The 21413-nt window shown below is 37.5% G+C and overlaps 1 protein-coding gene across 1 annotated transcript in view; it reads right to left on the bottom strand.

Moving 5' to 3' along the window:
- Positions 1-2538: 2538 nt before the first annotated feature.
- The window catches only part of LOC309692844 (BMP/retinoic acid-inducible neural-specific protein 3-like), a 68449-nt gene continuing 49574 nt past the window's right edge, over positions 2539-21413 (bottom strand). The window contains exons 6-9 of the mRNA XM_082511673.1: positions 18498-18603; positions 17806-18042; positions 11153-11375; positions 2539-4453 (exon numbers count right to left, since the gene is read on the bottom strand). Of these exons, the coding sequence (XP_082367799.1) occupies positions 3337-4453; positions 11153-11375; positions 17806-18042; positions 18498-18603 (1683 nt within the window). The 3' untranslated portion in view covers positions 2539-3336. The remainder of the gene's footprint in view (positions 4454-11152; positions 11376-17805; positions 18043-18497; positions 18604-21413) is intronic.

Below are 21413 nucleotides of genomic sequence, written 5' to 3'. Positions count from 1 at the left end.
GGTCGCTGATTTGTTTTTGTTTTGTTTTTGAATGTCAGAAATGTATATTTGTGAATGTGGAGATGTTATATTGGTTTCACTGGTAAAAATAAATAATTGAAATGGGTATATATTTGATTTTTGTTAAGTTGCCTAATAATTATGCACAGTAATAGTCACCTGCACACACAGATATCCCCCTAAAATAGCTAAAACTAAAAACAAACTAAAAACTACTTCCAAAAACATTCAGCTTTGATATTAATGAGTTTTTTGGGTTCATTGGGAACATGGTTGTTGTTCAATAATAAAATTATTCCTCAAAAATACAACTTGCCTAATAATTCTGCAATCCCTGTAAGGATGACATTAATGAGAACAATCTTACTTGTGAATGGGACTGGTTGGATCCAGGAAGGGGTTTACTGAAGGCAGGTGGAGTCCAGAGGCTAAGAGTGCCTGTGGTGAGTGTGTAGGTGGGTGAGTGTTCCAGGTGAGTCCTTCTCTTTCAGGTACCAACAGAATTGAAGCTGAAGGCAGTGCAGAAGTCCTCAGAGCAGCAAACAGAGGAGTGGAGTAGGAATCCAAATGAGGGAAGAAAACACTAAAACAGATGGAGCAACAATATTAATTCTCAGGGAATTCAAATTTTTGCTGCAGAGAACCTGATTGCTGCTGCTGAGGTGAAGACGATCTGGTGGAGATCTGCTGTCCATCCAACCTTAAAATACTGCATGGTTGATTGCATAACATAAATGTAAAAGAATGACTCAAGACTTTTGCATAGGATTGTATGTCATTATAAATCTCACAATATTGAAGTTCAGGGATGCAGTAGGTGTAAAAATGTATTTCTTACTCCTCTGATATGGAACTATTCCTGCAATGAGTGTTTCTCATCATGCAGTCATGTTAAAAATGTTGTTGTAATTTTGTTATTATATATTTGTATATATATTCATACAATAGAAATATTCCTAACTGGTAAATTGCAAACAATTTGTGTGTTTTTATTGATTATTTTTTCAATTGATTGAATATTATTATTATTACACGCCATCAAACTGTTTAACTCCTCTCTGGAGGGGAGAGGGAGGGGAAACAGGAGGACAAAGGAGGGGGGAACAACTAAGCTGTAGTGCCTCTTCACCTCACTGTACAATACCTTGTGCAATACTTTTTGTAAATAGTCAACAGTGCAATAGACTCAATACTTGAAATGTGCAATTCACTTGTATTTTTATTTTTTATTCCTATTTATTCTATTTATCCCCTTTGTATATTTTATTTATATTTGTCTCTGTATTTATATATGTGTGTGTGTGTGTGTATGTATATATATATATATATATATATATATATATATATATATATATATATATATATATATATATATAACAATTCTGTAACTGTAACTTCGGTCGTTGCTGTGCTTTTGGAAGTCGAATTTCCCAGAGGAACCCACCCGAGGGATTAATAAAGTTCTATCTTATCTTATCTTATATATATATATATATATATATATATATAATATTTCATATTTGATTAATTCTATGCTAAATGTTTTTCAATCCTGCGCTCACGAAGTTGTGAGGGCTTGAAAATACTGGAAAAATAACCCAATTAAATAGACTCAAAATTAATCAGAATTGTTATTAAATAAAAGTATTTGTGGGTGATTGCAGATCATTGTGAGCAGCTCAGGTGGGAGGCGTGGACTGATTTATTTCATGCAATGAAACTGTGGTTTTTGAAATTGGCAGTCAGTTCAATGGCAATAGTTTCTTCAAGTGTTCTCGCGTTATCACTATAGCTGTGTGAATTTAGTTCATTTGCCAGTAAAGAAGTGCTGCAAAAGTAGGAAGGAGACTGGTGTTGATTGTGGGTGTACCGAGTAAGGGTTTTGTCATAGGACAGATTTGGATTTAGACAAATAGATAAATTATTTAAAAAACTTCATAAAGTTAATACTGAGCAATAACTAAACAACAAATGAAACTAGTAATATTATGATTCTACTATTCAAATCAAAAATGTTTTCTTGATAGCAGCACCAAGAGTAGCTGTCAGCATCTTTAATGATATCACTGTCCTGTTTAGGTGACCTTTAAAATGAGTGATCATACATAAAATGAAGTAGTCATAGTGTAACAATATCTAGCTTTGTTTTGGAATGATTCTTTTAAAAAATGAATTGGAAATGTCGCATTTAAGCCCCTTTTCCATTAGTACCTACTTGGATCAACTCACCATGGTTCGCCACGGTTTTCCATTAGGTCCTGATACTACCTGGTATCAGGTACTTCTTTTAGCACCTGCTTGGCTGGGATTCGGAGCAATCTGAGCAGGTAATAAAATGTGACATCGTCACACTGCATGCCACTGACTGGCTGTTCAGTCGCGTCTCTTGAGAGCATCAAAATCAAAAGTGACATTTTTGAAACGTGACAACAGAATAAATAATGTTAGTAATCCCTATCATAAATCTGATAAACTCATTATAAATTTAGAAAAGCATCTATGTACACAAGAACACCATGTACAGACCACACATAAAAATGTATTTTATTTAGTGTATTAACAAATCGTATTATACATTTTATAGACAGTGTTTTTGTAACTTTTGCTTCACAAACAACAGCATTATAAAAATAAGAGCACATGTAACATATATTGTGAACATGATACATTGTTTGTCAGCAAATCTGGAGTAATACAGCATTTATTTATTCACTTTGTTTATGGCAATGACTATTTTCTTACAAAAATGTGAAGTAGAGCTTAAAAAAATGAGTGATTTTATCATGATATGAAAAGCAAAAAGAACACAGTGCCCATAATTTTCCAGCCAAAGAAGGAGGACTGTGATATTAAAACAATTACTTATGGTGGGCTTTTTTTTAGAAAGCAAATGTAGCGAGGAACATGCTGGTGTTGAAATGAAATGAGTGAGGTGACTACATTGCTTGGGTAATATTTTATCAGCAAAAGCCTTTTTTTTACGTATGTGAGCAATTCAGATTTGTGCAATCTACAAACATCAGCACGCTGGCAAAATATCAGTGATGGCAAATATTGAAATTCATATTAATAACTATTAAAGTTATTGTTTTCATCAGGAGAGAAAAAAAATCAAACAATGAGGCAAGTATGGTGAAATCCTCCTTATTTCTAAGACGTAATACAAATTTATACCAAAAGCTGATATAAGAATCTCAAATGCACTCTTGAGACCCATGACAACAAATAACATGTCCCCCAAATGTCCCTTGCACTGCTCCAGAATTGCTCTTAACTATCGTCAGAGTTGTGTGGTGACTGCTCTTCCATCTGTGCGCCTGGCCACCTGCCCACTTCTTAGCTACATAATTTGGTTGTTTCGTATTCCATCGAGTTTGGCTGCTTGGCACTGAAAGTCTGCAACGCTGCCTGGATCCTGGCAACATCTGTAGTGGACAGTTTGAGCCGGTGCCGCAGCAGACAGGAGAACAGGTCCAGTGGCTGAGCTCCTGGTGGGGAAAGCCTGTTGACCCGATCCCGGATCTCCAGCAGCTGCAGCAGGGCTGAGTCCTGCGATCCCTGAGTATATGGGTAGTCCAGCTGTAAAATCAAGTCCTGGATCGCTTCCGGGTCAAAGTGCATACTATAGCCGTACACCTGGATGCTGTTGATCTTCATGTAGCCTAGATTTCGTCCCGATTCCAGGTACTCCAAGGGTTCATAATATACAGTTCCATTCCCGTTACTTGAGGTGCCCCTGATCCGGCTCCGTAGATAAAAATGCACTGTCTCAAAAAATGTTTTCCACTTGTTGCCTAAAGTCAGAGTCCAATTATAACAGTCATAAGGAAGGTCTAATTTAGTCCTCTCCCAGTCTGGATAGTTCTTCTGCTCAATGGGCATGATCCAGCTCTCTGAGTGGCTCCCGCCAAACGGATTGATATAAACAGACAACATGGGGTCCAGAGTAATGTTCTTGGTAAGGCAGATCTGTAGAGACATCCCCAGGAGCATGTGGACATGGTTTGACTTGTATTTGTTACTTTTCAGTGTCAGCAGCATTCTCTTCCTCCACGATGGGTCAAACCAATTATTCAGCCTGACGTCATTGCTTACAAAGATGCCGTGAATGCTGATGCGGTTGTCACGTTTCTGGAGAAGATAGCGCAGCTCCATGTCCTGCAGGTCAGTCTCAAAGCCTATGTAGTGGTCAGTGGAGTCTGGCACTTCGTTGCGGCACACACCCTGGCTCAGCATGTAACCCTGGTTGCAGGTGGCGCAGCGGGAGCGATTCTCATAGGAGCATGACGCACAGGAGGTGCCCTCCCCCACTGTGCATGGAATCAAGCCCTGGCAGGGAGGATGCTCATAAGGGCAGGAGCAGCTCCGGGTTTCCTCCAGGTAAGAGCCGATGTGATTGTTTTCACTGCAGTACATGATGGAGAGGATGTAGTTCAGCCAGTAGCTAAAGGGCCTGCGACAGAGATGGAGCAGTGGGTAAGATTCATTGTTGATGCAGAGTACATAACACAAGAATCACATGGCTTCAAACATTAATCTCATTGTTTCTAAACCAAACAACAAAAAAATCTATATTTTGATGACAAACTCAATGCTCCTCTGTATGGAGAAAACCTGTGAGCCACTTAGTTTGATAGTGATCATCACGTATGCTTTTCATCAATGTGAAGTCTCACAATCCCATTTACTGTCTTCGCTCACATCTCTTTTCCCTTTCGGGTCATTATGCTTACATCAGGTGCTTTCTCTTTTGTTGGGTGTTGAGTTTCTACTTTATTGTCAAATATAATATTTATAAAATGCTCCTGATTGTTCACATTAGGTAAGCTGAGTAATTATTAGATGGTCATATAACTTTGAGTAATTTCAAATTTCATTAAGAATAAACACTGTATTTTAATTTTTAAGAATTATAGTGCATACTTTCTTTCTTTGTGGAAGCTGTTACATTGTAAAATCTATAAACAAAAACAGAGATGACTCAGCATAGAAAAAGCGTTTTTCCTCACACATACTTAAAAAATATAAACAATAAAAAAACACTTGCATGTATTTCTTTTCAGATTTTTGCCTATAAATAAGAGATGCAGTGGATATAGATGGGAAGTTGAACAATAAATATGTGGGCATGAAATGAAAATATGGCTATGGATATAGCAGTTATGCGGCACTTCACAATTATGAAGCCATGAAATGTAAATGTCAAAGTCCCTCTGTCTTCTCCTGCTCTATATGATTCGTTAATGACACATGAAAATATGTTAAATGTAATTTAGAGCAACCAACTCTTGCACTGTAAGGAGTAAAACTGAGTCATTACTTTAACTAACAGATTGAAACTATGAGTTTCATATGCATGGTTAAGTGCTTTCTGAAGAAACACAGCTAAGTTAAATTTTGCCTGCTTCCTGACTAGACCCTGTAGGGGAGGGAAGGTGCATTATGGGGGAGATCAACAGTCATTGCTTGTTCTGTATCACATCATAATCTCAAGAGACCAATGCCTGCTACGCAAGTCCCACATTTAAGCGATTCATTCAAATCCTTCAATGTTTTCATGAAATCCCTGTAGAAAAGATTTCCTGTCCACTTATCCAGTCTAAAACGCATCCTACTATAGATGGATCACTTGTCGTTTCACTACAAATATGCAAGGTCAAAAAAGATGATGAGTTAGAAATACACCCATTTTATATTTAGTGCTAAGAAAACGAGCTAATTGGGTAATTGGAAAGTCTCCCTCTGTAAAATAAGCTAATGCTAATTACGTTACAATTTTTATGTTGTTTACTTTGGGCAGAGCTGAAAATACTAAAAAGATACACTCTTGTTAAAAGCATAAACAACCAAAGCAACCACAAATGGTAATCAAAACATAGCTTCGGCTTTGGCATCACACAAAATTTCCTATAAAACAATATTAGGTTTAATAAGAGGCTGATAAAGATCACATTAGGAAAATACATCATTTATTTAAGTTGGAAACGTGCAGAGTCTAGTCTAGCCCTATGTACATGTAGAACCATACATATAGTATATGATTAGCAAAATGCTCTATTTATTCCAAGCCACAAACTATATCGGTGAAGCAATATACCGAAATTGTTTCTGAATGAAAGAGCAGATGGAATGCATGACAGGAACATAATGTGGTAAATTAGTCTGTCGCTTGCTATGTTCCACATCTGTCAGATTTTTTTAATCCACTTTTGTTCTTTAGCAGAGTGGCTGTTCTGTTGCTGTAGCCGTGTGCAGCTGGTAAATTAATTTAAGGGAAACAAAAGTGCATGTATAAGTAATTTACATCTAAAAAACATAATTTTGAAGGGAAAAGTACCATTTGTTCAAACAGTTGTTAGACTAAAGAAATTAAACTGCACTGTGTGTGTGCTGGTGAGTGTGTGTATCACTGGGAATTTGATCCCATGATAAACAGTAGCGTTAGCCCTGCATCAGACTGGCCAGGGTGTAGCCCGCCTCTCGCCCTGGGATAGCTGGGATAGGCTCTAGACCCCTGCGACAATGATAAGGATAAGCAGAAGAGGATGGACAGATAGATGAATAAATGTTAGATGTAATTCTTAAATCAGGCTTTTTTACCCTTTTCCACAAATTATTTTAGCTTCTCAATGTTTAATACATTGACTGGAAAAGCATTTGATATATTCCTATATCGACACAAATACTATGAAAGTATAGTATTTGTGTCATATATTTACTGCAACAAATAAATGCAGTAAATATATGCAAAACATTTTTGAAGAACATTTTGATATTTTGGATATGAAGCAATTGATTATAAAGAAGATGCTATAATACATGTAATATTCTACTGAGTCAATTTTTAAACCAGCTATCAAACTGGATACGATCGAGTTGTGTTTGAACTTACACAACATATTTAAATGGATTTCGTCTACACAGTCCTGCGTCTCTAGATTCTAGTTGGGCTGGAAAAATACACACAAATGGTGAAGCTAAGCAAAGTGATGATAAGGGTGAAACTGTGTACTAAACAGCTGGATAAACTAACATACTGCTGCTGCAGACTTCACAGTTACAGGAAAAAAATGGAAATAAATGATTGTGAGTTCACTTGTATTGTCAGTTCTGTGCAAAAAGCAATATATTCAAATGTGTTTTTTCCACTTTAATTGAGAAAACAATTATTTAAAAAGAAACATGGCTTAGAACACCTTCCAGTGGTAAAAATAACTAAATATATAAACTTGTGATTGCGTTTTCTTTTCTTTTCCTTTCTTTTTGTTTTCCAGCTCTATAATTTGTTCCCTCCAGTGTACTGTACTTTTACTCACTAATGATGCATATCTTAGGAAAAAATAATTATCATGCAGAGCTAAAGTCTATAGAAGGCTTCTGGTGTTTCTTAGTTTCGAGACCATTTTTTTGTTCTTATTTTATAAGTGCTTTGAACCGGCAAGCCCCCTCTAGTATTCCAGCATCACAGTGAGCGCAGTCAGTGTGATGTGGAGAAAAACAGAAAGGAGCAAAAGACTTTTTCTTTTTCCTCAAATCAAATTTTAAATCTGGTGACATTTTGTCAAAAGATAGTCGATGTAATGCGTTAACAGTGTTAACGGCACCCAGCTTGTCTGAAACTCATCAGCGAGAGTCAGTTGTGCATATCTCACCTCCAGAGTGGAGACTGTGCACAGCAAGAGAGAGGAAGCTGTCTCGCCATCATAAGCACATTTTGTCAGCAGGACATGTAAACTGTCATGGAGACGCAGTGTGCAGTATGGGCAAAAGAGAAGCCGGGTGTTCACTCTGCAATCTGTTCATTGTCTGTCAGTTCATTTCACACAGATCAATGCCACAAACGAACTTTCTCCTTCTGCCACAGCGTACATTTTGACTAGTGAAGAAAACTTCTCCTCTGCACTAGATACACTTCATTTTTTCCATTACAAGCCACATTTATTTACTTTGGAAGCACAGAAAAAGCCGCCTATCAGTTGTTTTTGTGCAGCTCCATCACGGCTGCCCTGACACCTCTTGTATTCATGGAAAAAAATAAAAGGAAAAAAAATACTGTACATAGTTCCAAAGACTGCACTAGAAAGTTACAAAAGAAACTCCAAATGGATTTACAATGTAACAGCCTACATTTTTTTTTTTATGTTTGCGTTGTCTTCATCTCACAAAGACTGTGAAGCTTTGGAACATGAATAATGGCTACAGAGATGTACAAATATTCCATATGAAAAACAAATCCTCTGTGAGCTGGGCCATTATGTACAGGGCGGTATGATATGTAAGGTAAATGAGGATAAAATCTTTGTATATTCTTGCTATATATATATATATATATATATATATATATATATATATATATATATGTAACTATTCACTATTACATTGACAAAGGGCAGTACATTCTTCTGCTGTCTGAAGATTCATCTCAGCTCAAAACACTGCAAGTCGCCTATTTCATCATTGTAATTTAGCTGTTTGCAAGCTTTTATACACAGATGGGAACATTTACTAAACCTGTCACCATTTTCCATCAGGGATGAACATTTTGCATCTTTTTAATTTTTTTGCACAGCACAGATATTACTAAGAATATAGCTGTAAATGACCTCGGTCGCACCTAATTTGCATAAATTGCTACTAAGGAACATCTGATTCTGCAGCATTATGATGCTATATGAGGAAACAGTGCTTAGGACTGGAGCTGAAAGCCATTAAGAATCAAGTTAATATGATATGAGGGACCATCTGGAAACAGAAATGCAAAATCATGCGAAAAAATAACCATTTGTCGTTGTATTGAATCTTTTGTAGTATGACTAGTGCAGGACTGAGAGCTCAGCCACAATGATTTTGACCAATCTTTTAATCTGCCTTTATCGCTCTTATACATTTCCCCTTAAATATCAGAAATACACTTTTCCCTATAGCGATGGTCAATCTATAATGGTAATAACCTGAATACATTTCTATTCCCTTATAAGATCTTTGCAAATAAGTGTCAGTATAGCTCATTTGGTTGTATAGAAAACCCATATACTAAAGTGGTGCAGTACCTTGAGTTTGAGTCTGCAAATAAAAATTTGGATTCCCTAAATATACTACTTCAGGTGAACTAAACAATTTTTGTGTTCTATTTTTAGGAAATAAAACCTTTTCTTTACCTTGCTTAAAAATGTAAGCAAACACAACTGTGCTTGCAGCAACTCCGAATTTAACACTGCATATATGTACAGTGCTGTGAAAAGGTATTTGCCCTCTTCTTGATCTCTTAGTTTTTTGCATATTTGTTACACTTCAATGTAAAATAGTAATTGCCCCCTAAACCTAATAGCTGCTTGCGTCACCCTTTGTAGCAAGAACTATATCCAAGCTTTTGCAATAACTGGCAATGAGTCTTTCACATCACCACTTTGCTTTGTAGAATTGCTTTAATTCAGGCTCATTGGAGAGCTGAATTAAACAGCCTGTCTAAGGTGATGCTAAAGCAGCTCAATCTGATTTAAGCACAGACCTTAACAGGCCACTGCAAAATATTCATTTGGGGTTTTTTTAACCATCCAGGTGGAGTTGCTGGAGTCTTTCGGCTCATTGTCCATAACCCAAGTGTCCCTGAGCTTAAGGTCATGAACTGACAGACGGGCATTCTTTTTTTAGATTTTTCTAGTAGAATTCATGGTTGCATCCATTTCAGCCATCAAGCCATCCATTTCAAGTTGTCCAGCTGCTGAAACCGCAGCCCAGACCATCATACTACCACAACCATGTTTGACTGATGGTGTGATCTTTCTATGATGCTATGTTTGTTTTGCCAGATGTAACAGGACTCAAACCTTGCAAAGTTTCACTCTTGCCTTGTCACTCCATAGAATATTGTCCTAAAACTCTTGGGGATCATTGATATGGTTTTTGACAAATGTGAGATGAGCCTTTGTGTCCTTTAAGGTCAGCAGTGGTCTTTGGAAATCTCCCATGGTTGCACTCCTGGAGTAATTTTAGTAGCCACTCCTGGGAATGTTCACCAATTTTCAGTTTTCTCCATTTTCTCAATGGCTCTCCATTGTGGTTCACTGGAATCTCAAAACCTTAGAAATGGTTTTGTAACCCTATTCGTAGATGTCAATGACTTTGTTTTTCATCTGTTCTTGAGCTTCTTCAGACGCCAGTATAACGTATTTCTACAGGTTGATTTTTTAGGGATTTCTTGATTTAGTGTGTCTGGCAGTAATCAGGTCTGCATGTGGCTAATAAAATAGAACCCAGCTTTCCAAAAAATGTGATTAATTCAGGTGGGTTTGGAAAGCATTTTCTCCTTAATAAATGAAATCTCCATTTAAAAAAACTGCAAGTAAGAAATCAGGTATGAGCCAAATACATGACTTACAACACTGTATGTTCCCATAGATTTTATAGGTAAATATGTACAGTTTGAATGAACAGAGATATATTCCCTCATTATAGAGGAAATGAAGGTGGGGGCAATTGGAGATTCGAGCTCTATATTTATTTAAAAAAAAATCACATTGCAGAGGATGAATATTTGGTTTCTCACCTGAAATAGCTCCTAAAATAAACCTGGATACTTCAGCTGCACTGACATAATTACATTTCTTTTTCATAAGCTTTTGTTGCAGACTATAGCTAAACTTTGTGGAGAAAAACACAAAAATAGATGGAATGATCAACAGAAGATCCACGGCAGATTTTCTTTAGTATATGATTTCATTGCAGTCAAGTTAACCAACAGGAAAAATGGCCCAAACTTTGCATATTCCTTTGAAACACTGCAAACTTTAATTTCACAGGAGGATAACTTTGATTTCCTGAATGTAAAGGAGACCCGGACTGGGAGTGCAGCCAAGTCATCAGGTGTGACACTATAGCTCACTTCAGTGAGACCTCGGTTGAATATCAAAGTGCTAATGTATTGTGTGTATTATTAGCATAATGCCTAGTTCAGGGGATAACAAAGCACTGCGCACAGAGCGGGCTGAGGAAAATAAATGAGCACTGCCGTTTGCAACGTGCTTGAAAGGACTTGCAATGTGGCTGCAGGCTTTGGAATTTTTGCTTATTTTTTCACACTCATGCGCGCAAACACACGGCCTAACACATCTGTATCCACAGAAAGGTCAGCAGGAATACTTATATTTCTCACCTCTCTCTCAGCATAATAATTTTGGGCTGAGTTTGACACCTTTTGCTGAGGGTGAAGAGCTTGTTGATAATGCGTCGTGCTTTGCTCAGGAGCTGCTGGGTGCTGAGCTCCAGCTGTTTGTAGCGCTGGAGAATGGTCGGCTCCGTTTTCCAGAAATATTGAATGGCCGATGCGTTCATAGCATAGAATGTAGGAAGCCTTCGAACAAAGTTCTGGAACTCATCTGAAAGACAGAGGACAGGCAAGATAGTTTAGTCTGTGTTGGAAAGAAGTGGATTGTTCCTGTCTGACTTTGCCTAACTGACCTGAATGCTTTCTCACTATATTTGGCTAATTTAGTCAAGCCAAAATGAGAAAATCAGTTTGCAGAGTCCATGTAGACTGAAGAGCTGTGGGGCAAACTGGAAGTGATATTGTTTGAAGCATAGGCTAATAGAAAAAGGCAGAGCTAAATACGGTGATGGGGTAAGATTCATTAATGAATAGCATACAGATTTTCTGCAGCAAGTCTGTCAGGGGGAAATCAGGATGGGCCTGGAGCACAGAGGATAACATCTGTCAGCCCTTCAGAAATGCTGTTTGCCTCGTGTGCTAACAGATTACATTTCAATAACAATATCATCACAATCATGATTGGATGTATGGAAAATCGAAAACATGCTCACTTCTGATTAGAAAAAGACTGTGCTGTTTGTCTGGATAATAAAGCATCAATTTGGGAAACCAATTAAGCCCCAACGCCTTCCCTGCTGATTATGCAAAAAGCTTTACATGTTCCTGTGAAATTCATAAGCTGAGTGTTTTCTATGACCTGTATTTTGAAAACTAAAGAAAAATCACATGGTGCTGCCGCCACCACTATTTTTTTTCTTTCTTCTAATCACAGATTTAGCAGATTGTGTGATATATTAATTTGTCTTAACTAAAAATAGTTTAAAAGATAAGACTATTACTGGCGTCCAATGAGATGGCATAATCCAAGAACGAGTCTGTCTTTTAAAACATCCCATCCGTGTCTTCATCGTAATAACCATCACTGTGATTTACATTTTGAATAACAACAGGATTATGCGTCAAAGAAGAATAAGAATATATCTCAGCTTATATAAATATTTTAGCATTGCGCTTAACTTATTGAAACATTAAAACATCAGTCATGCAAACCTGCAATAAAAACAAGCTTAGTAGCAAAATGCAAATCTGACAAGACAAAGCAAGTTTAAGTGACACTGGCTGTTAAAGGATATTGTCAGATCATTGTCCAGTTATAGAAAAAAAGGAGAAAAAAAACCATAATCCATAAAAGTAGCATAAGAAAATAATTTTTCATTCAGGAGAATATTGTTTGTTACATGTTTCAGTATGTGTGAAATATATACAACAGTGCTGTCTCCGTTAGCGAGTTAACACGGATCGCCCCGTGCATGGGGCTGCACGGCACTAACGCTTTAACGAGCTAACCGCGCTAACACATTGACACATTGTGCAGCCCCACGCACAGGTCGAGCCGCGTTAATTCTCTAACAGAGATTTGCTGCGTTATTGCGGTTATGGTGTTAACATCATTTTAACTAGATTAACGCTGACAGCACTAATATATAATATTAATGTAGACTGGCTATGCACACACTGTATAGAAGGATTACTATAAATATTATATTTCCCAATAAATTTAAATTTCCCAACTATTTTAACTAGTACGATTTATTATTCTGGAAGACAAAAGGGGTTTAAGTGGTTGACTATGAAAATTAAAAACCAGGGTAATATAAATGTGTTCAGTCTGAAAAAAATAACTGTGGGAGTGGCTCAATAGCCACGTGTTTAGCTATTACATTGATACAAATGCCTCTAGCATTGAGTGGCTGGTTCTTTACTGCATCTGATTCCCCCTCCTCACATTTCCTGCCTCCTTCCACTGTCTAATAAAATGCCCAAAAGTGATTTTAAAAAAAGGAGCAGTAAATTTCTGATCCTTCAGCCACATTATCAAGATTACACATCGTGCAGCTGGAATCTTTTTTGTCTCTAGCATCCAACTAAAGTCTAACCTTTCCAATAAAGAGTTAATATTACTCACTTTTATTAAGGCCTACAAGTACCTGTGTTATAGATATATTGTGAGGATACAATAAGTAATCAATACTCAGACTATCATTCTTGCTTTTATTTTCTCTTCGTTCCAATATTGCAATGGCATTTTATGGGAACCGAGAAAAGTGAACCTATTACTCCATTTTATAGAGTCCATGACCCTATACAGGTTGCCCATTACCCATAGAGCTGATTTTAACATTTTACTTATTAGTTTTTAAGTCCTTCATGCCCTGGCCCCATAATAAACAGTACTATAAGTATTGAGCCATTCCTCCTTTCTCTATTTCTTGCTAGAAATGTAGTGAAATGTGCAACCATACATGAAGATACAATATATCCGGTAAAAAAATATTATTTCTTTAAGTAGTCCTCAGAGATAGCTGTAGAGGATTCTTGAAGAACATTCCAAAGCTCTTCTCTGAATGTTGGCTTCCTCCTGCTCACATGATAACAACAGTTTGAACCAAAGACTTCAAACTTGGATTCAAGTTTGAAATCTTTTTCAAGATACTCTGCAAGACTTGGCCACTGATTCTCAGTCCATGTTCTTGTGTAATCTGGGATACCTCAGACCCCTTTTCCCCATTTCCCTTCCTTCAAAATGGCTTCTTGTGAAATCATCTAAGTTGCCCAACAAGAAAACTGAAGGGGAGGCTGGAATGGCACCAAAACCTCTGAACAGGTGGATGTAATTGTCAGGTATATTGCCCTGACAGTGTGAGCAGCTGTTAGACAGCACAAAACCCAACGTGAACATCCGTTGACCCATTTGGTGCACTCTATGCAGGATTGTATTAATTGTAGATTGGGGTTTCTAGTCATTTTAACAGAGAGTTTTCCTGCATATTTTAGTTTGCAGTATTCAGTAATTTGGGGGGTTTGAGATTGAGGAATTGTACCACACTTAATGGTGTTTGTAATTTGACTTGATAAGGCTTGAATTTCTTTTTTTATTATAGATTTAATTTGTTGATATTCTAAAAATCTATTCTCGTTAATCCCATGTTGTAAAACTAATCTGTCAAATAGAATAGTCTAGTCTTTCAAATAGATGTACCAAGTATTTAATTGCTTTGAAGTTTATCATATTGTTGTTTTGTAGGATATTAGGGTTGTTCCAGATGGGTGTACATTTACATGGGATTAGTGAAGACTCATTTTTAGAAATTCTTGACAGCCATCCTTCCATTGATGGAAACAATTTATGGTACCTAATGTACCTGATGATGTAGTTTTAAAATTTGTTCTCTATCTTGTATCTATCTGTTGGCACAACATTGGTTTATCCCTTGAGTTAAATTTTTAAATGATTAATCGGTCTGTGTCATGTGAGTTAATAATTTAAAAAAACAAAATGGTCAGGTACAAGGACTAGTCTTGAAAATGAGTGAAAAAGCAGCAAATATCCAAAGAAAAACTTTGAAAGACCTTCAGAAAGCTTGAAGAACTATGTCTCACTATGTCAAAATTAAAAGAAGTCTGGCTCCTTGGAAGCAAATGATAGGCCGTGAGCTCACAGTACTACACACTGTACTACTTGCACAGTAATAGCTCAGCCTCAAATCCTCAGGCAGAAACCTGTTAAAAATTTCTATGTCAGTCTTAAACACAAAATGCAATCGAGCATTTGCTCTAAGGACTCCTTGTTAGTGGAATGGTCTGGCTCGCTTTGTCAGTGTCTTCTTTTAAATCACAGATCAAGACTTACTTCTGTTGCAGTGCTTTTTGTATTTTTTTTTTTATTTTTGACATTACTAGCATACTTCCATCTTATTTCTATTCATGTTCATTCCTTACAATGGATTCACATTGTATCTTGTTCTTATTTTGACATTGAACGTTGAGTTTTGACCTGTTTCAGTGGATATGTAAATTGTTTTTGTATTTTCTTTCCAGTAAGTTTGCTGACCCTGTGTTTCTGGGAGGAGTAGCAGATTTGACTTCAAAAATGGGCAAAACAATAGGTACATTCACTTCTTCTTATTATTATTGATTATTTTATACTGTCATTTGGCTCATTAAGTAGGAAACATATAGAATATAGGTGTACTTTCAGGCTAAAAAACAATACTGATTAATTTAATATAGTTAACATCATGGCAAAATCATAATGTTGAATAACCATGAGAAGGTGGGAATGGCAAGTAACTTCTTAACTAAACTATTATTTTATCACCAAGACAACAATACCTCATCCCTGGAAACTTGCGCTCTAATGACCATTATTATCTTGTCAGCTGCTGAACCCAGGAAGGTAACGGCATTCTCCTTTTGTACAATTTTAAAAATAGAAAACACTGTCAGATTTTCAGGAACACAAGTACAGACACAGCGTGGGTCTTATCAAAAATAACACAAGGAGGCTGAAGGGTAACGACGCGTGTAAGGAGGCTTATTTGGCAGGGTTTTCTTAAATTACTTAATTATGAGGTTATAATTAATAACTTATGCGTCTTAGTAGTCCGGCAACTTTAAGCATGTATTTGACTTACTGCAACATATTGCAGTTTATTTAGACTAAAGCCTCTTGGATCTCTCTTGGATATGAAGTGCACTCTCTTATTTATGCTCCCCTGAGTCTAGTTTTCCACACTGTTTCAATGCTCTGTTATGACTATGGTTTGTCTTAGCCAAACACTGAGATAGGATACTGATCCAGGTATAAAAAATATGATGTCTTAATTATTAAACAGTTACCACTCAGTGGGTGGTGGGACTTAAAACAAATCATGTCCACCATCCTCTGATGGTAGGAAGCTCATTTAACAATAAGAGTTATGATTATTAATCTCTCTGCTGCTGGTGCGAGTTGTCCTCTATTAGATTGACTATACAAGTAGATCCTCAGGGGTTTCAAGGAAACTTATTTTTCATTATTTAATACAGCAGTGTAACTGCAGTTCTCTGGGCACCTTGCTGCTTAAGTCATTGCCAACTGCGCACTAATCAAGTTGCCCTTAGTACAGAAGCATGTAGCCGGTAATAACACACAGCCAGCTAGGTGCACTGAAAACAGCTTAAGGCAGAGCTGGAAATGAGTGAAACAGCAAGATGCCCTTAGAGCCTGTGGATGCAGCACAGTTTTAATAATGACAGGGAAACATGGATGCAGAGCTATGCTGCAAGATACAGTAAAATTCAAGACTGAGGAAGAAGAGTTTGACATAACGGTCAACGGGTACATTAGTGGAAAAAAATGCAAAAGCTAATGAGACATTGGTTAAAACAACTGCAACATCATTGCTAGTGCTATTACAAAGCTATTAAATTGTATTCTGCAAACAGATTAGAGCAACTGTATTGTGTTTCAAAAGGCATGACAGCTCCTACCGCAGTGAAGAGCTTACTTCTGACTGAATCACTGTTGACCCAGTAATATTGCTGTAATTGCTCCTCTTTCATGTACTGGACTTTGTAAATCATCCATGCATTTTTTTCCTAAAGACGGGTTCAAAGGTCACAAAAGTGTTATTAATCTGAATGCTCGAAAAGTGGTTCGATTTTCACCAGAGAAATTTTATTAATTTCATTATTTTGCTGTTTCTACTACGTCAGCTATTTACTTAATACCTCTTGCTGTATTAGGCCACTAAGACAAGTGTTACTGATCAATAATCAGTGCTGCTTTACGGCAGGATTGGATTTATAAGATTTTTACATCAACACAATGAAGTAAGGTACCTTCATTTCATTCATTTGTTAAGAGCCTTAACGTAGCTGATATTTAATTGTTTTAGAATACCTCCTCAAAACATCCTTTGTTTTACAGAAATCACACATCTTTTAATATTAATGATCCTCATACTTTGTAAGTCACAGAAAATTGAACATATCATTAAATCATCGAGGCCATGAAGTCAAGCTCAACCGCAATCCAGGAAGATCAGCTGCTCTAATAGAAGTCCACATCAGCTGATGAATGGATAGCTTTTACTCTTTTACACATCCATCTCGCAAATCTTATACAGTGATTGCCATTTGTGTACCCATGTTCATCCATAGAAAGGCAGGGAGGTTCCACCCATGCTGCTAGATAGATATTACTGCAGACAATAGTTATCTGCAGATAATGCAAATAATCTTCTTACTGAATGTAAATCAAAGACAATTAATGTAAGCTGTTGCATGCAAGAATTCCAAATAATACTAAATAAAAGGTGTGTGCTGATATGTACAACTGACAATTTGTTATGATCAGGAAATGGTTTAATAGTTTATTTCCCTCAAAAACCCTGAAAACAGATAAAAACAATAAAATTAAAACATGTGCAGAACAGGGAAAAAATCTGTTGCGTCTAAGTAAGTTAAATGAACAGGGCTTCTTAGTTGTTTTCATAACCATGTGTGTTTGCAAGAGGCTGCAAACACATGGGTCCAAAAAGTATTACACTGTGTAATGTTGAATTGCTATTGCATAGATTGGATGTAATAGTCCCTTTTTCAAAGATCGTCAGTTTGATTTTTCCATCAGTGCCTCCAACAACAGGGTGCTATTTGCAGTCAGTGAGAGGGTCATTTAAAATGGCATAAATAAATACAAATAATAAAACACTGACCTGACTCTTCAAATTCTTGGTTAGCCATGTTCCAGGAATCTCGGATTTGCAGAAAACTAGCTTCCATAGCCCTCAGATCCACCTCGGGGCAATTACACTGTGGATAGTCGACGGCACACTGGCACCAGCAGTCGTTGTTTCGGCACACAAACTGGCCCTCCTCATTACAGCCAATGTAGCTAAGAGCTGCTTGCACAAACCTGGCCCTCAGATACTCTGGCAGAATGGCCTGGAGGCCTAAGGCAAGGACAAAAACAGGGCACAAACATGGAAATGTCACATGGATGAATGAAGTGGGAGCTGTAAGCACTTTAGCTACTGCAAAAATTGTGTTTAGATAGCTTTTCTATGGTAGATCTGTAAATCACCGAAGACCAGCTCTCATTTTCTTTCTTTTTTTTGTCTCCCATGTTTGACATACACTTGGCGTCAGATGCAATATGCTGAGATTCACTTTAAGTTTTAGTATTACTGTGTAGTTCTGCTACTTTTGTTCTGAATCATTACTGCCCAGGATTCACTTCAGAAGTCTGCAAGCAATGCATGGCTAAAAAAGAAAAAAAAAAAAGCAAAAGAGTGATTGAAGCTAAATTCATTCTGACACTCTCGTGTTGCAGTTATAGGCCTGCCAGAGAACAGACACTGTGACAATTCCATCAGAAATTGGGGGAGTTCAATTATGGATGGCCAACCTTGCAAATGAATCTTGTTTTCAGGGCTCTGAACCAAAACGGAGCTGACAGAGTCGAGGTTGTCATAGTTACTGCATCCAAGAGGACCCGTCCTTGTTTCGGTCACCTAAAGGGAGGAAACCAGAGGGGCATAACAGCAATTCATACTGTGAAAGTAACTCTCTAATGGCATTAAATATACAAACACATACAGAGAGTGAGCTATGACAAAGGAGGATGGAAGCGAACGCAGATCATGCAGAATAAGATTAACAGTCATTCCCTCTACATCTCCTCTTCTGAGAAACACTAAATATATTACAGATTATTTAGACTTCTCCATTGAGCAAATCATATTTAGGATAATGACTCTGTGAGCCAGTGAGCTGGAAATTGAGTTGTGATCGGGTCCGCAGCGTAAGGCGTAATGAGTAAGTTGGGGTGTCATCTGTCAAATTCATCTCTACATTATGTTTACCCAGTATAATACCCACTGACACCAATAACATGCTAAAATGCATTGTAAGCCCGTGTAAGCATGTCATCTTCAATTATACACCTGAGGGTTTGTGTAATTGCTTTGTTCAAACTTTTACAGGAGGCATGCAATATTGTTCCAAGACTACGTAGGTTGAAATATGATGAGAGGATTGGCAGCATACTCATCGCGGTAAACAGTGAAGCCATTTTTCAGACTCGATGATGACAGATTCATTTTTACATGTTAATATTTTACTGCAAAATGACGGATACAAATACACATTAGATCAGATGCAGTCGGAGGAATGATTTGGTAATCCCATAAATCCTCACAACAGTTCTATTTCGGACGAAACTAAGCAGCACACCAGAGGCTCTGTGCGACTGCAGGAACACAGGAGCACTTTGAAGTGAATCAGCTTCCTCGCATGTTCGTGCTAACACGCTTGCCAGGTATAATGTTCAACCGTTTCATTTTTGCATGCTAACAGTTGCTAATTAGCGCTAAAAACAAAAGATCATTAGCTTTCCAGATATATGATTCATGGTGTAGTCACATAATAACATCCTGTGGTGTACCTCATCATAGAACAGACAGTATTTAACATAGACAAACACACAATAAATAAATATAAGCAACAGAGCATTTTTTTTATACAATAAGATATGTAACAGGCAAACAATTTTAAAAAAATGTTGTAAAGTGCAGTTGTCTGCGGCATGTCCGCAGCTCTTTTAAGGCATGACTGGTGGTTTTTGTTTTTAAACTCCTTTACCTTCTTCCAGATGGCAGAGAGACAAACGGAGCCCCGCAAGAGACATGGGAGAAAAAAAAATTACAATGAACTTTTGCGACATCCCGAGTTTGTTTTGCGAGATCTCGCAAAACAAACTCCAGATCTCGCAAAACAAACTCCAGATCTCGCAAAACTAACTCGGGATCTCGCAAAACTTTTGCGAGGTCTCACAAAAGTTGAATTCCAACAATGGCGGCAGCTACTTAGTTGTAATATTACTCTTTCTGGGTCACAAAATAAACTTGTAAGATATTTTGAGGCGTGAATGTAGTGGTGTAAATGTCAAATATCTGCTCGGTTTACAAGACATCACATATTTGCAAAAGTGCTGCTACGTTTTTGGAGATCTGACACCCACCATCTCGAAGCTAACAGGCGGTCGAGACCTACTACAGGAGGAGGAACACCGCTCTCCCGGCACATCGTGCCTCGACCCCCTGGTCGGCTTCGAGCTGGCGGCCTCCGAAGAATGCGGCTAAAAGTTTTGCGAGATCCCAAGTTTGTTTTGCGAGATCTCGCAAAAGTCCGTCTTAATTTTTTTTCCTCCCATGTCCCTTCCGGGGCTCCGTAACAAACAGTTAATTTACTGGAAGGGTTAAGTCTGCAGCAATGCAGCTGGCCTTCTCCTGAACACGGTCAGCATACACCGAGTCTAGGTTTAAGAGAGAACTACCCACAATCCCATGTGCTGTTTTTCACTCCCTGGTCCAAGTCCTTCTTGTCCTATTTTGTGTAGCTGTCATTTGCTTAGTGTCATAATGGTGGTAAATTAATACATATCTGGGATCAAAATATATTTACTTTGTATGTGTATTTCATCATCAACATGAACATTAAAATGGCGTGACAAAATGATGAGGCAATTAGAACTAAGAGCAAGTGTGACTGACTGAATATAAACGCATAGTATAAAGCCATATTGGACTGGCTTCATTTTACACTGGCTCTTATGGTAGGCTCTTAGTCTAAATGATGTTCTATATGACTGTTTGTCATTATGTCCCAGAAGGTGATGGAATTATAGTTCTAAAGAAATCTCATTTGTGACAGGCACATCTGTGACATACATTTTAAAGATACAGTTAAGGAACTGACTAACTACCGTACAACCTGGGAAAAAGCACTGAATTTGTACAAAATCTGCACAATTTTGGAAAACTAACCAGGGTGAGAGCCATAATCTTTTCCAAAGATATTGCTGCTTGCTTGTTTGGCTGAACCATCTAGATTTTCCACTAATTTAGCATTTGTCTATATCTAAAATCATTAATTATTTTAGTCATTAGTGCTCAAAACCCAGTGGCATGTCACGGCAAATCCCTTGTTTTCGATGTTTTCTGTGGTGACAAACAGCTTTCGAGCTGTGTGGTGTTTCTAAATTTTCTGTCTTTGAGGCAAACAGATAACACAAAGAAGAAACAGAAACATGGAAACCGTAAACCACTGAAACGTTAATCAAACTAGTTATTCTTATTTAGGTTTCTTTTAAAATCAGTGACACACAAGACAATACTTGGTCATAGGTATATAATGTGAGATTAACACAGTGTAACAAGCTTATTTTTGGCAACTTTTAGTCCACCTGTGGAGGTGCAGAAAACATAACTATACTTCTGGCAGTGGGTGTGTTTGCTTCAATCATGAGCAATCAAGCACCCCA

The sequence above is a fragment of the Aulonocara stuartgranti genome (genome assembly GCF_965226115.1).
Source record: "Aulonocara stuartgranti genome assembly, chromosome: 17".
NCBI lineage: Eukaryota > Metazoa > Chordata > Actinopteri > Cichliformes > Cichlidae > Aulonocara > Aulonocara stuartgranti.
This window is presented reverse-complemented; position numbering and strand designations above follow the sequence as displayed.